This window comes from Acanthopagrus latus, chromosome 2, assembly GCF_904848185.1.
Source record: "Acanthopagrus latus isolate v.2019 chromosome 2, fAcaLat1.1, whole genome shotgun sequence".
Classification (NCBI taxonomy): Eukaryota; Metazoa; Chordata; class Actinopteri; order Spariformes; family Sparidae; genus Acanthopagrus; species Acanthopagrus latus.
In genome coordinates, this window is record NC_051040.1 from 16,085,786 (window position 1) to 16,098,410 (window position 12,625).

The 12,625-nt window shown below is 40.6% G+C and overlaps 1 protein-coding gene across 1 annotated transcript; it reads right to left on the reverse strand.

Moving 5' to 3' along the window:
- Positions 1–555: 555 nt before the first annotated feature.
- aipl1 (aryl hydrocarbon receptor interacting protein-like 1) lies at positions 556–6,885 on the reverse strand. The gene is made up of 6 exons (XM_037125335.1): positions 6,613–6,885; positions 4,645–4,824; positions 2,368–2,556; positions 2,067–2,243; positions 1,840–1,981; positions 556–1,458 (listed from the first exon to the last, which is right to left on the reverse strand). The coding sequence occupies exons 1-6, from the start codon at positions 6,715–6,717 to the stop codon at positions 1,259–1,261; spliced, it is 993 nt and encodes a 330-aa protein (XP_036981230.1). The 5' UTR covers positions 6,718–6,885; the 3' UTR covers positions 556–1,258.
- Between the last annotated feature and the right edge of the window lie 5,740 nt (positions 6,886–12,625).

Here is a 12,625-nt window from a genome sequence, read left to right on the forward strand (position 1 = left end):
AACACGGCTCGTTTATTTGTATGTGCCCCCATACTCTTCATACTCTTCAGGCGCTACAGACTCAGGATCAGTTCCCCAGCAGGGTTCAGGTAGGAGCAGAGGAATAATTGTAGTCAGAGCTCCACCTTGTGGGAAGGCAGTGTGCGTGCAAGCGTTAGAAAACTGACTTGGTTTTGATTTGATTTTACACAAGGGTAGTTAAATCTTCAGCCCTCACCTTTAAGGTCAATATACCCTTTATTATTGTATTTTTTAAAATGTATTTCTATAGTCTTAGCTTATAAAAATTGTTGATAAAAATTGTATCTGTTTAAAGGGTTACTTTGTAGTTTTGAGGACAAGATCAAACTCCGAATTTTAACATACTGACATATTGATTTTTCATTCCATAAATGAATGAAGGTGTTGTTCTCAGAGGAAAATAAGGTCCCCAGAACACTGTTTGAAGATAGAAGGATTGCGGGGTCTGCCACATATGAACAAAGTAAAACAATATGAAATTGTGTTGTCCTTTACGGTCAGTTTGTTTATTCCCTATATTCAGTCATGAAAACATGAAATCAGTCACGTTTATTTAGTTTGTTCAGGCATAAAAAAAAATCTGTCAATGAAGATTCTTCCCCAAAACTATGTAGTGCACCTTTAACAACAACCACTGCTTCATTTATTCAAAATCATCTAGGGAAAATAGTGGCAAAGTGTGACATCATGTATGAGAGAATGCCACTCGCTCACATAATATCTGGTTCAACATATGTAAACACAGTTTGTTACTGGCCATCAAAAAGGGATGTATGGATGATTTCTGCTATATATCAGGAAATATTTCAAAACAGTACAAAAAAATCAGAACAGTAGTAAAGAAATCATTAGCCATTTTGGGAAATGTTCTTATTTACATTATTTATTTTTTTGTCTTTCTGAGAGATAGATAAAAAAAAAAAAAAAGACACCTCTCACCTCACAAGATACCTCTCTCACATCTGTGCGGTACATTTGAAACTACAGCTAGCAGCCAGCTAGCTTAAGTTAGCATAAATGCTCGAAACGAAGGACAGCAGCCCAGAATGCTGTGTAAATACAGAAATACAGATAGCCATTAAATAAAATGACAGATTGCTCTGGATTTGAAGATTGTTGGAAAGTACACACTGCTTTTTTAAAATTTGCTTTAATGCAGAAATGTTACATGTATCATCTTGAACAACTCCACTCTTCCTCTCTGATCCTCTGATCCTCTGTCCTCAGTCTCTCCCCATCAGAACATGCCCTTGTACTTGTCCTTGTCCTCCTGGTTCTTCTCTTCCATGCGCATGTTCAGCACAGCCAGCTCCTTCTTCACGGCCTTCTTCATGCCCGGGTCCAGGTCCAGCACCTTGCTGAAGTCCTGCCGGGCCTCCGCCTCGTTCCACACTTCCACGTGGGCCTTGCCTCGCAGGAAGAAGGCCTTCACTGTACCTGGAGGACACAATACGAACACATACATGTTTGACAGCAGCCGCTCATGTGAGGGACACCTATAGTTGTGTAGCTGTATAGTGTGTCTTTTACAGCTTGGTTAGATTCACATGTGCATCCATGAAAAGCGTTTATAGGGTCCAACTTTTAGACATTTTACAGCCACTATTAAAAATACACACAAACACACAGTGAAAACACACCAAGCATATTAAAGGCTGAATAAACTGTGAGGCTTTAATGTTTACGCAGCGTCACAGTCTCTCACACTCATACATAAGACCGTCTGGAATGTGATTACCTACTCAGCAAAGAAAACTACTTTCTTCTTTAAAATATCCACACGACCCTCCCCATCATCAGTGTGTGTTGGTGTCAGACCTGGGTGCTGGTTGATGATGTCGCTGGTGTGTTCGATGACCTCGTAGTACTCCTCCATGCGCATCAGACACTGGCAGTAGTTGAGCGTTAAGGTGTTGGCCATCTTCTCCAGCTTCAGCCATGGGACCTCCCATGCTTTCTCCTGAAGGCGAAAGCAGTTCAGATCGACGTCCGTTTTGTGTAGAAGTGAATGCGTTTCTGTTTTTTTTTTTTTTCAAGACGCTCACCTTGGTCTGAATGTTCTTGATGCAGATGATGGCCTCTTTGTACTTCTGCGTGGCGTCTTGGTAGTTCCCTTGTTTGTAAAACTTGTTCCCCTGGCCGTGCAGGACAGGGACGGCCTTCAGCCTCTCCTCATCACTCATGGCCCACGTCTCCCTGTTGTACTCACTTGGCTGCTGCACCTGTCAGCCACACACACAAACACACACACACACACACACACACACACATACCCACACACATATAAATGCGAGTTTGTTCCTCAGTTTTCTAAAGATCTGCGTGGACGTCTCTGTCCTCTCTCACCCTGAGCAGCTCCAGGACAAAGAAGAGGGGTTTCGGTTCCTTCATCAGCTCGTCCAGGTCGTCGTAGCCCAGGCTGTGGTAGGCGAACATGTTGGCCATGCCACACGTGTGGATGTGCCAGTCGACCGGGTCTTTGCCCTCCGCGATGCGCCTCATGCTCTTCGCAACAAGCGGATAAACACCGGTGTGCTGACAAGGAGAGAGGGGTTAAAATTTAAAAGAGAGTCGTAGAAGTTGAGCGCCTGCACAGTGAGCGTCATGCCTCACCGTCATGTTCAAATCCTTTCAATCTCGTGAGTTTTTGTTGGCTGTTTATGAAGCAGCACCTGGATTTGTCTCTGAACGACATCACTACAGGGTGTTCTTGCTTTTAGTATTACATATTACATAATACATTTTGTTAGTTTGAATCAGTGGATAACAAGAAAAGAATGTGTCTTATACCTAGACCTGATAAGATATAACAGATATAAAGAGTGATGTGGACTGTACTGTACTCATACTCACCCTCCACAGGAAATCTGATTCATTTCACATTAAATATGTTAAAGATTTGTTATAATCTAAACTGACTTGCTTCACAATATCTCCAGTCTTCATTCCTCCTTACGATATGCCAACTTTGCCCTCCTCTGGATGGGAGTAACACTGCACACCATATGCAAGGGGACCGTGCGGTGCGGCCATGTTGTTCAGAGGGGTGAATAGGCACTCTAAGCCCCATCACATCTAATCAGAGTGGAGGGGAGTCGGTGGTGCTGATTCAGCAGGAATCAGAGCCGATTAGGGAAAAGTGAGGCTGCCGCAGATTAATGACAGTATGCCTCAACCCATCTGTCTCTGACACACACACACACACACACACACACACACACACACACACACAGAAACACAGACCAGACAAAACAAATTATAGCTTACGTAAGACGTACATACTTTAACACATATTCAGAGGAAGTGTTTTTGCTTCGTAACACCCGCCTCTGATATGGGGGGCATGTACGTGTCTGTTGACCAGGTATCTGCACGAGACAGCAGCTTTTATAACAGGGAGAGGACACACACAGACAACGTTCGGCAAGACAAAACATTACTCATCCAGGGACAAATATGCAGGGAATTCAAAGGGACCGTAAACTGAAAAGTGAATCAGATGTCCTTGAGACAGTGTTTTTCAATATCTGAATGTTTGATATAAAACACGTGTGTTATTGTTCTGTGAGTGTTTCCACTTTGGCCTGTTGATCCACGTTTAAAAGACGTTGTGAAGACCCCAGTCTGCTCTGTGTCACCTCTGGGCAGCCAGACAGTGATACATCTTCTCTTATTATCTGCTCCTGTGTTCATTTTTCTTTTTTATGGACAGGAGAGTTAAATATATATTGAGATTTTTGTCTGGGCTTTAAATGTATAATGTATGTAGCTGGTACTGAGGGGATGTAACTAAGTAGATTTACTCAAGTACCGTACTTTTTGAGGTACTTGTACCAATGTTTAGGGATGTTTACCTGAAAAGTGTGTTCCATAAAGTTATTATTTGTCTGTTAAAAAAAATGTAGTATCACAATAATAAAGTATTGTACCTTGAACATATTTACTTCTGTAATCTTAATGGAATACAGTTATCTTTTTGTTGTTTCCTCCATCATCCATTATGTAATCCTGTTCCATGTATTTTGTTTCTTGCCCAGCCTGCTTGAACCTCTCTTTAGTATCTCTGTTTAGTACTACTTTTTGTTTTTTGGAAGCAAATATTGTACTTTTAATTCATTAAGTTTATTTGACAAACTTAAGCTGCTAGTTACCTTGTAGATTAAATGCTGCACTACAGCCAAAGTGGTCCTTTTTTAAATTTAATTTGTTTCATCTGCAGTCTAATTACAACAAATTCCCAATATGGCAGCCAATAATCAATAATCGGCCGCCCTCTAGTATATATCATATGCATACAAAAAAAAATAGATGTATGATGCTCAGTTCATGTGGACTTTTATTCATTCCTGTTCACATGGGTGATGCTGTTTTCACTTTTACTCAAAGATGACTTTGGATACTTTTCATAACACTGTTAACTGAAGCATAAAACATAATGTGTTTTTGTAATGCTTGTTTTAACCTCCGCATCTGCAGCATGACATCATTCTGTACACAGTGAACAATCAAAGCTCTCAGAAGAGACTCTGATGTACTGTGCTTTCAAACAAAACAAGGTAACACAGCAGCAAACTAAAACACAAAGCACTTGTATATATATTAACATTTTTCTTTAGCACTCACAATGGTGTCACACCAGAATTCAGCCACCTCCCCGATCCTCATGGAGGACAGCAGGGTCTCCCAGATGTCCAGTTTAAACATGTTGCCAACCACTACCTCCATGGGCGTCCCCACCACTTTGCTGTCGTCTATCACTGTACGATCATCATCACACAGCTGGGTGCGGAAGTGGAAGGTCACCTGGAGACAAAAAGACATCAGTGACAAAGGTACTTGTTAAAATACTGTGGAGTCAGACGATGAAATATGAACCTCTGCTTACTGACTTTGTTTTTATATGAAACTAGACTCAGATATTTTGTATGTATGTAATCTTGATTGCATTTTCATGTTTTTGCCTTTACTTATACCAGCTTAAATATTTAATTCAAAATATGTGCATATGATTATCCATGTCCAGCACTACTGTATATCAGGAATACATCCACCAAGGAGGTTATGATTTAGTCTGTGTCCGTGTGTTGGTTGGTTGTTTTGTCAACAGGACTGCACAAAAACTATTGATTTCCATGAAACCTTGTTGGAGGATGGGTCTCGGCCAAGAGTAGAAGAAACAATTGGTAAAAGGACACATCCAGGATTTTTTTTCCTGACTCTCTTAATCATACCTCAGGGAATAATGCACGGATCTTGATGTAGATTGATGCAAAAATGATTTCATTTTTTCAACATATTGCTGTTTCATTCCATGACCAGCTTATTACTTTTTACAGTGTGATCCGACATGTGCAAGATAGGCATGATTTATTTTTTTTCTGCACAAAGCTGGCTTGTTAATAAACTGGACATAAATTGGTGAAAAGTACTCACTACACTTTTGGCAGCTTTAGAAATGGGTGATGACTCTTTCAGCTCAAGGCAGTTAAAGTGACTTAACAGTTGGTGCGTGAAATGCAGGTGATCGCAAACACAATGAAACTAGATTGCACAAGGGAATGTGCGGTCTCGAGCCAATACTCGCTGATAGGCAACATGCAACGTGTTGCAACAGGGGGAGTAAACACAAATGAACATGAGCCTCAACAAAAAAATGCTGTGTCAGCAGCTTCTCACAGCTCAGTTATTCAACAGGGCAGACAGACAGGAGGAAGGGCAGGCACGCCGAGGTTGAATGGTTGTATAACCTCCAAGGGAAGTGAAATCATTAAACAGAACTGGGTACGCACTGTGTTGCTTTCATGAGCTCCTTCCATAATTCATGATAATGGCGGCCTCATACGCAGAGCCAGTATAAATGAAGGCCGGATTATAAACCTGGGATGATGTCGAACATGATTAGACAACCTTCAGGAGCAGTCAAGAGTAAATTTCCAATGAATACAACATTTTTCAAAACAGTTAATCTCTCAAAGATGTCAAAGCATTCCTTCTTTAACAAAAACCCACACGCGTTGCATAATAGGGTGTTAAAGCTTGTACTGTTTTGCAAACCTGATGCAGATGTTTCAGAGGATATTGATTAATCTGTTAAAATATTGTTCTCATTAAAGGGGCACTGAATGATTTATGTTCTCTATCAGCCTCTACTGGCTGCCAGTAGGAACTGCGGCAACATGAATGTGCTTCTCTTCATCCATCCTGTTCAGCTGAAATGGCCTAAAAGTGGCGCAAATGAGTGGAAAAATGTAATCCATAAATCTCAAGTAATGAAGTCATGCAAACTGAACAAAGAAAAAAAAAAAGCCATCAAAACCTGTACAGAATGTATCACGGTTCTGCTTCTCAGCAGGCCAAAACCATTCCTGTAAAAAGCCTGTTACTAAGTGCTCTGTGTGCATATTTAGAACAGAACTAATCTGAGATATTCTCTAAAATGTGTCCAAAAGAAAGACCATAAACTCATATTTGTCTGAAGAACTGCACTCCTTAGTCTATAACTGATGGAGAGGTTATTCAAAAGTCTAATCAATAGAAATAGACACATTCATTGCCAGACAGTGTAAATGAAGCAGTGAAGGCCTGCATTACCTTTGCCCCCGTGATGAGTTTTGGGATGACTCCAGTCCCTCCATGCAGAATGGTTTTCTTGATTCCCTCTAAACCCAGCAGCATCGTATCCTGCATGTCCGACATCTTTGTTCCTTTATTGATATGGGTCACCTCACATTACCATGCATATATATACAGTATGAGTAGGTCCGTCTGTATGTTGTGTGGAGTACAACGCATGTAAAAGGGTGTGGATGACTCGGAGGTGGTGTTCCTGGTGGATTAGGTTAGGATAGGGATAATGAGATTAGAAACTTCTCCTTACGTTTCATCATCCCTCATCATCAGCACTTTCCCTGAATGCTGTCAGACCAAAGAAACATCCAGAAAGGAGGAGAAACAGAGTCAGAATGGAACAAACGTGAAGTGGATTCAGTTTCTTGTACAATTTGCCTTAAACATTGACTTTAAGTATTTAATTGTGCATTTAATGATATTCCATAAGTGAATGTCAGATGCAATAAGTTCAATGTAAAGTTTATCATCTTGAGTCTATGTGAATAAATTACATTTCTAGGTGATATTTAATATAGGAGACAGATATAACCCAATTCTATGAGTTATACTTGAGTATCAAAAGCTAAAATAACACGTTACATTTCTACAGAAGTTCCCCTCAAAGAGGCAATGTGTAAGAATGTTAGTTAAAAACGATGAAATTAAATTAAAATGATCAACAGAGTATTTAATGGCAGTTGTGACATTATGATGTCTGTGTATTATTTTGCAGGGATATCTACTGTAGTTAGCATGCTAACCAGCTAGCCTCAGCCTGTTCGAATCCAAAGCTCCCAGTCCGAACTGCTAACTGCATGGCTAAGTGAGCTAACTAGCTAAGGTAGCGAGTGTTAACAGCGGTTAGTGGTAACACCGGTGATATGCTGCTTTCTATTTGTTTTAATATGAAGTGGTGGTTAATTCACCTTTAAAGTAACTAAGTTTTAAGCACATTTTTATTATCTATTCAGTCTATAGTTTTTTAAGTTGTTGTTGTCTGAGGTGTACATATAAATGTCTGTGGGGGTCATGAATCCAACCCCCGGCTATTCCAGAGACCAGAACAAATGTGTGTGTGTGTGTGTGTGTGTGTGTGTGTGTGTGTGTGTGTGTGTGTGTGTGTGTGTGTGTGTGTATGTTTCAGAGAGAAAGAAAGTATGAGAAAGAGAGAAGACAAACACAAATATGTCTGTGAGAGTAAGGACATGGTTTCCATTCCAGAGGAAATTTCCTGGATTTATGTGGATGTGGTGATCTGAACAACGCCGAGAATACTGAGAAACGGTGGAGCAGACAATTACTGTATGGACTCCTTGACCTTGTCTATTAAACATCTGTCTCCCATCTGGGCAGCGTGTGTGTGTGTGTGTGTGTGTGTGTGTGTGTGTGTGTGTCTAATCCAAGGCTCCTGTAGTGTTTGCTAACAAAGTCTGCAAGCAGTTTGAGGGGGCAATTATTCTCTAACATTACCCAGTGTTAATGCTTTATTCCCTACTAATTGCACAAGTAGAAAACCCCATAACTGAACCTTGGCAGCGCTCACAATTGTATAACTTTACAGCTCTGTGTTTCCTCTGTGAAGCAATGTGGAGGGATATTTCATCATGAATTATCAGGCGAGGCTGCCTTCTTATCTCTACTCAAATAAGTCCTCTATATCCCTGGAAAGTGCTGCAATGTACTGTCAAGTTTGCCTTTTTTTCCACTGATGTGACAAACAGGATTGGGCAACAGTTTGGTATGTACTTGGCAGCTCTCCAGGCACAGGCAGTGAACAGATTGTACGCTCTCTTGTGGAGGAGGTAGGCAGTGCAGCAGGAGTCGGCCCCTTCTGTTCTTTATCACATCGGGCCCAATGATGAGACATTTATGTGTGAAATTGAGAGACTCAAATACACTTCATCTGACTGGACACAAACACACGTTTCTATTCCCAAAAGCATTCAATCAGAACTTTTTTGATGTGTCACTTGCTGTGAGAAATACAGGAAGATTAATAACAATAATAATAATAATAATAATAATAATAATAATAATAATAATATTTTTTTGTCAAACTTTATTGAGACTCATTCATTCACACAAGGACAGCTATGACTTTATATATAACATTTGTTGAATTTACAAGAAGGTCAAATAATTCAGAATTTGTCAGAGAAAGCGTTTCACAAAGTGTAGATGTCTCCTAACTCAACAACTCACAACACTGAGAGATTTTATGGGGGAATTTCTCTCCCTCTTCATCTCCTTGCTGGTGTCGCCTGCAGTTGCCGTGGCTGCTTCGACCTGAAGCGTGTAGGTGTTCATGTTTGCTGTCTGCTGTAATGCAAGATGTTTTTAGACTTCGTTGCACAGTATTGTTATTGAGGATAACTAAGTTATCCTGGCCATTCAAATAGATACAAAAAGCATGAATGTCGATGAATGAGTGAACGACTGCCTTCCTGCATTCTTGCCAAGGAAAAACACAGGAGGTTACTATGTGCGATTATGTGTATGTTTGTCTGTTGAAGAGATTTTCAAAGGTTTACACCACCCTTCTCCATCAGATCGAACATTAAATCATTGTGTATTGAGGTGGTTTCATGAGGCATTTTTAAGGTCTGTGTTAACGCAGCCATTAACCGCATGCTTGAATAATTCAAAGAAGAGGTAAACTGTTTCTCCTCTCTCTGGATTTTCCTCCTCCATGCTTCTCTGTGGGAAAATTGGGCATATGGTGGGTTTGCTTTTTTTGGACGACAGGTTTGTGTTGCTATAGTTACAGCCTTTTACATAATTATCATATCTGTGAGTTAAATATAAAAATAAAATGGTGCGATTAATCATCGTCGGACCTCTGTCTGTTATCATACACTGAAAGATGAAGCTGCTGTGCCGTCTCGGTTTGATTATTTAAAGTTGTGTCCTCCACTCTGGTCATTTTTCCTCCCACCTGCGAAGGGAGGGAGAGCCACAATCCATCCAACCTGTTGGGAAGGTAACCACTGTAACAATGGCGTGTGTCGTAACGCAGGCTTTGTGTCAGAGTGACTCACATTGTTTGCGTCACACCGCCTACACCTTTCTCTGCCGCTCTGCCTGTGCGTGTCTGGGTGCATTTGTGTGTGTATGCATGCATGCACATCTAAGGTTTGCTGCATATACACTGTAGCGTGGGAAATCCAATGTGCCAGTTTGCTGAACTGCGTGCTCACCCGTCTTTGAGAACAGGTTCAGCTACAAGCGGTCGTTCCAGCGGGAGGTACACCTCGGTCTCCATCATGTTTAGCCCTTCTGGAAACCTGTCGCCTGATGCATTAGTTCCACTTTCAGCAAGTCATACTCTATTTCTGGAAAGTACAGTCATGGATTTCCTGGGGAGGAGCCGTTCCCTGTGTAAGGGCCATTCATTCATATACATAAACGCTCAGGGGAGGGCTCCTTCCATGACGCACAACATATACGCACATAGCATAATGTTATGGATGTGTAAACCTTTTGTGCTACTGCTGTGGGAAATGAGGCTCGGAGCGGGCGAGGGAGAGAACAAGGGAGAGAGAAGGGGGGGGGGGGGGGGGGAGAGACAGAGAATATTTCCTTCTCTGCTTGTCTGATTGACACAGAGCTGACACAGCAGATCTGAAAGGCAGAGGATCAAGCCAAAAGAGCAGAGTGAGGGTCAGGATGCAGGGCTGCAAGGTCTCACACACACACACACACACACACACACACACACACACACACACACACACACACACACACACACACACACACACACACACACACAAAGTGTCTTATGTTTTTACTTTTGTACACCAACACATTTATTTGGCGTACAATGACCACAGTACTAGTGTTAACCAGTGAATTTTATGTGTATTGTAACATGATGTATGTGATCGTATTGTGACCATCATGACCAGCCACAGCAAAGAGGATGCAAAGATGTGAAATCATTGACAAATATAATCCAGGTAACACTGACAGAGGCAATTACTTTATTGCTTTAACCTTATTCTGAAGTAAACACCGATTGCACACTGTAATGAGTGTGGAATTAACACCATCTGCATATAGACTGGGTTACCATAAATCTCACCTGTCTGTCCACTGGGTTTGATTTTTGTCCATAAAAATTAGGGACTCATTGCGACAAAAAACAAATCTTCCATTGTGCAACCAAAACAGGAAAGAAGACATTTTTCCCCCGGTCGCTATCCCCAGGTAAGGGCTGAAGAACTCTGCACTGCAAAAGAAAAAGTATGGGGGAGGCCAAGAAGACAAGGTGGGAAAATGAAAAAAATCTAGGTAAAACAGGAGAGAACAGTGAGTATTCTGTCTACAAGATCAGTGAGAAACAAAACCTGCACACTTATTAAGACAACCTGATGTTTGACTCTGCCTGAGATCAGGATTTTGCGATCAAAATTGGGATTCTCATGGTTATTCTTTTGCTTTGGACAGTAGGCAGGCTGGTAGTGGTATCCATGTTGGTAACGCTCGGAAAAGTAATACCACAGGGGAATGCTGGGAGGTGAGAATTTTAAAAGTTGTCTGTTACTACTTTGAGTAAATGTAGTTGGTTATACTCAAAATTGCAGAACATGATTTTGTTTTTTTTGTTTTTTTTTTTGTTGCAACACTGATATAGACTGTTTCCTTCTTGAATCTCAGGTGTGATGAGGTACCTTTTTCTCATGGAACACATTACTTACTATAATTCAGTTGGAGACAGGTTTTCTTGTGTATGATATTCGATTGGCTTTTTGCTCTTTTTGGGTCTCCACCACACCCCTGAGAGAAATATCTTTCACTGCTTAATCCTCCACTGTATTCTCTATGTTCAAATTATCTGCCCATCCTCTCTCCTCATACATATCCAAATATTTCACAATCTGACTGTAAAACATGTCATAAAAAAAACCTTTGTACAATACTTCCTACACCTTTTCACTGCCTCATACATCAACTCACCTGTTCATTTTTTTCCTGTGCAATACTGTCATTTGAAACATTTATGCAGCATTTATTTATACTGTGAACTACAGTCTGCTATTACATACTGCAATATTAGTCAATATTATCCCCATTGTAGTCGCAGTGACAGTCACAGTAAAAGGCACATATCTAACATCTCAGTTCCTAGTAGAAACTCCATTCTTAAAGGTAAATAAATATATAGTTGCACATATTACAGTTTTTTGTTTTTTTAAATGTCTATCACTTGTTAATATTATTTCTACTTGCTCTTACTTCTTATTGTCATCACTATTTATATCTTTTCTATTCTAGAAGGAGCCACTGTAACACACCAAACTCCCCTCGGGGGTCAATAAAGTATTTCTGATTCTGAATCTGATAAAAGTCACACCTTCTCCCTTCAGGCCAGCGGCATCAGTATGTAGTGTTAACGTGTGGAACAAATAGGCGTAGCAATTCTTTCATGCCAGCTGCTTTGGAATCATGAAAAAAAAAAATAAATATCAGTTGTAGGTACTTCCCTGTGCTGCACTGTTCTATGACACTAATTGACTTTCAGGAATGGTAAAGAAACACCAACTCAACCATCATGTGTGCACACATACACATTTGAATGTGTTTCTCTTCTTACCAAGAGTCATCCTGTAAGGTTTTCATTTCGTTATGTTGTGGTTGAGTCACTGAACACCATTCAATGGTTTGCCATTAGTCACAGGCTATGAAAGCTTGCTGGAACAGGTGAGGAAACTGAGTGTCAGCCGTACAACTGTACCAACTCCTACATGTCGTGTCAGAAACACTAGACAAACTCAACCTCCCAGTTCAGAGTCAACTGTTTATTGTACTGTACTGTCCTATTGTCTGTATGATTTAATATCTAACTGTTCTATGTCTTGTTGTAATTCTATTTCACCAATAAAATGTGAGAAAAGCTGTCAAGGTGTACAACAAAATGCAGTTCCTTATCTAAAAAGACAAACCAGTGAAGGACATCATCAGACAAGTACATGAAATAATGTTTATAATCAATTAT

Coding starts and splice junctions, on each gene's coding strand:
- aipl1 (XM_037125335.1), bottom strand. CDS start 6,717: ATGTCGGACATGCAGGATACGATGCTGCTGGGTTTAGAGGGAATCAAG. Junction 2,244..2,367: donor TTGTCCTGGAGCTGCTCAGG/GTGAGAGAGGAC, acceptor TGTGGCTGACAG/GTGCAGCAGCCAAGTGAGTA. Junction 1,982..2,066: donor TCAAGAACATTCAGACCAAG/GTGAGCGTCTTG, acceptor TTTCGCCTTCAG/GAGAAAGCATGGGAGGTCCC.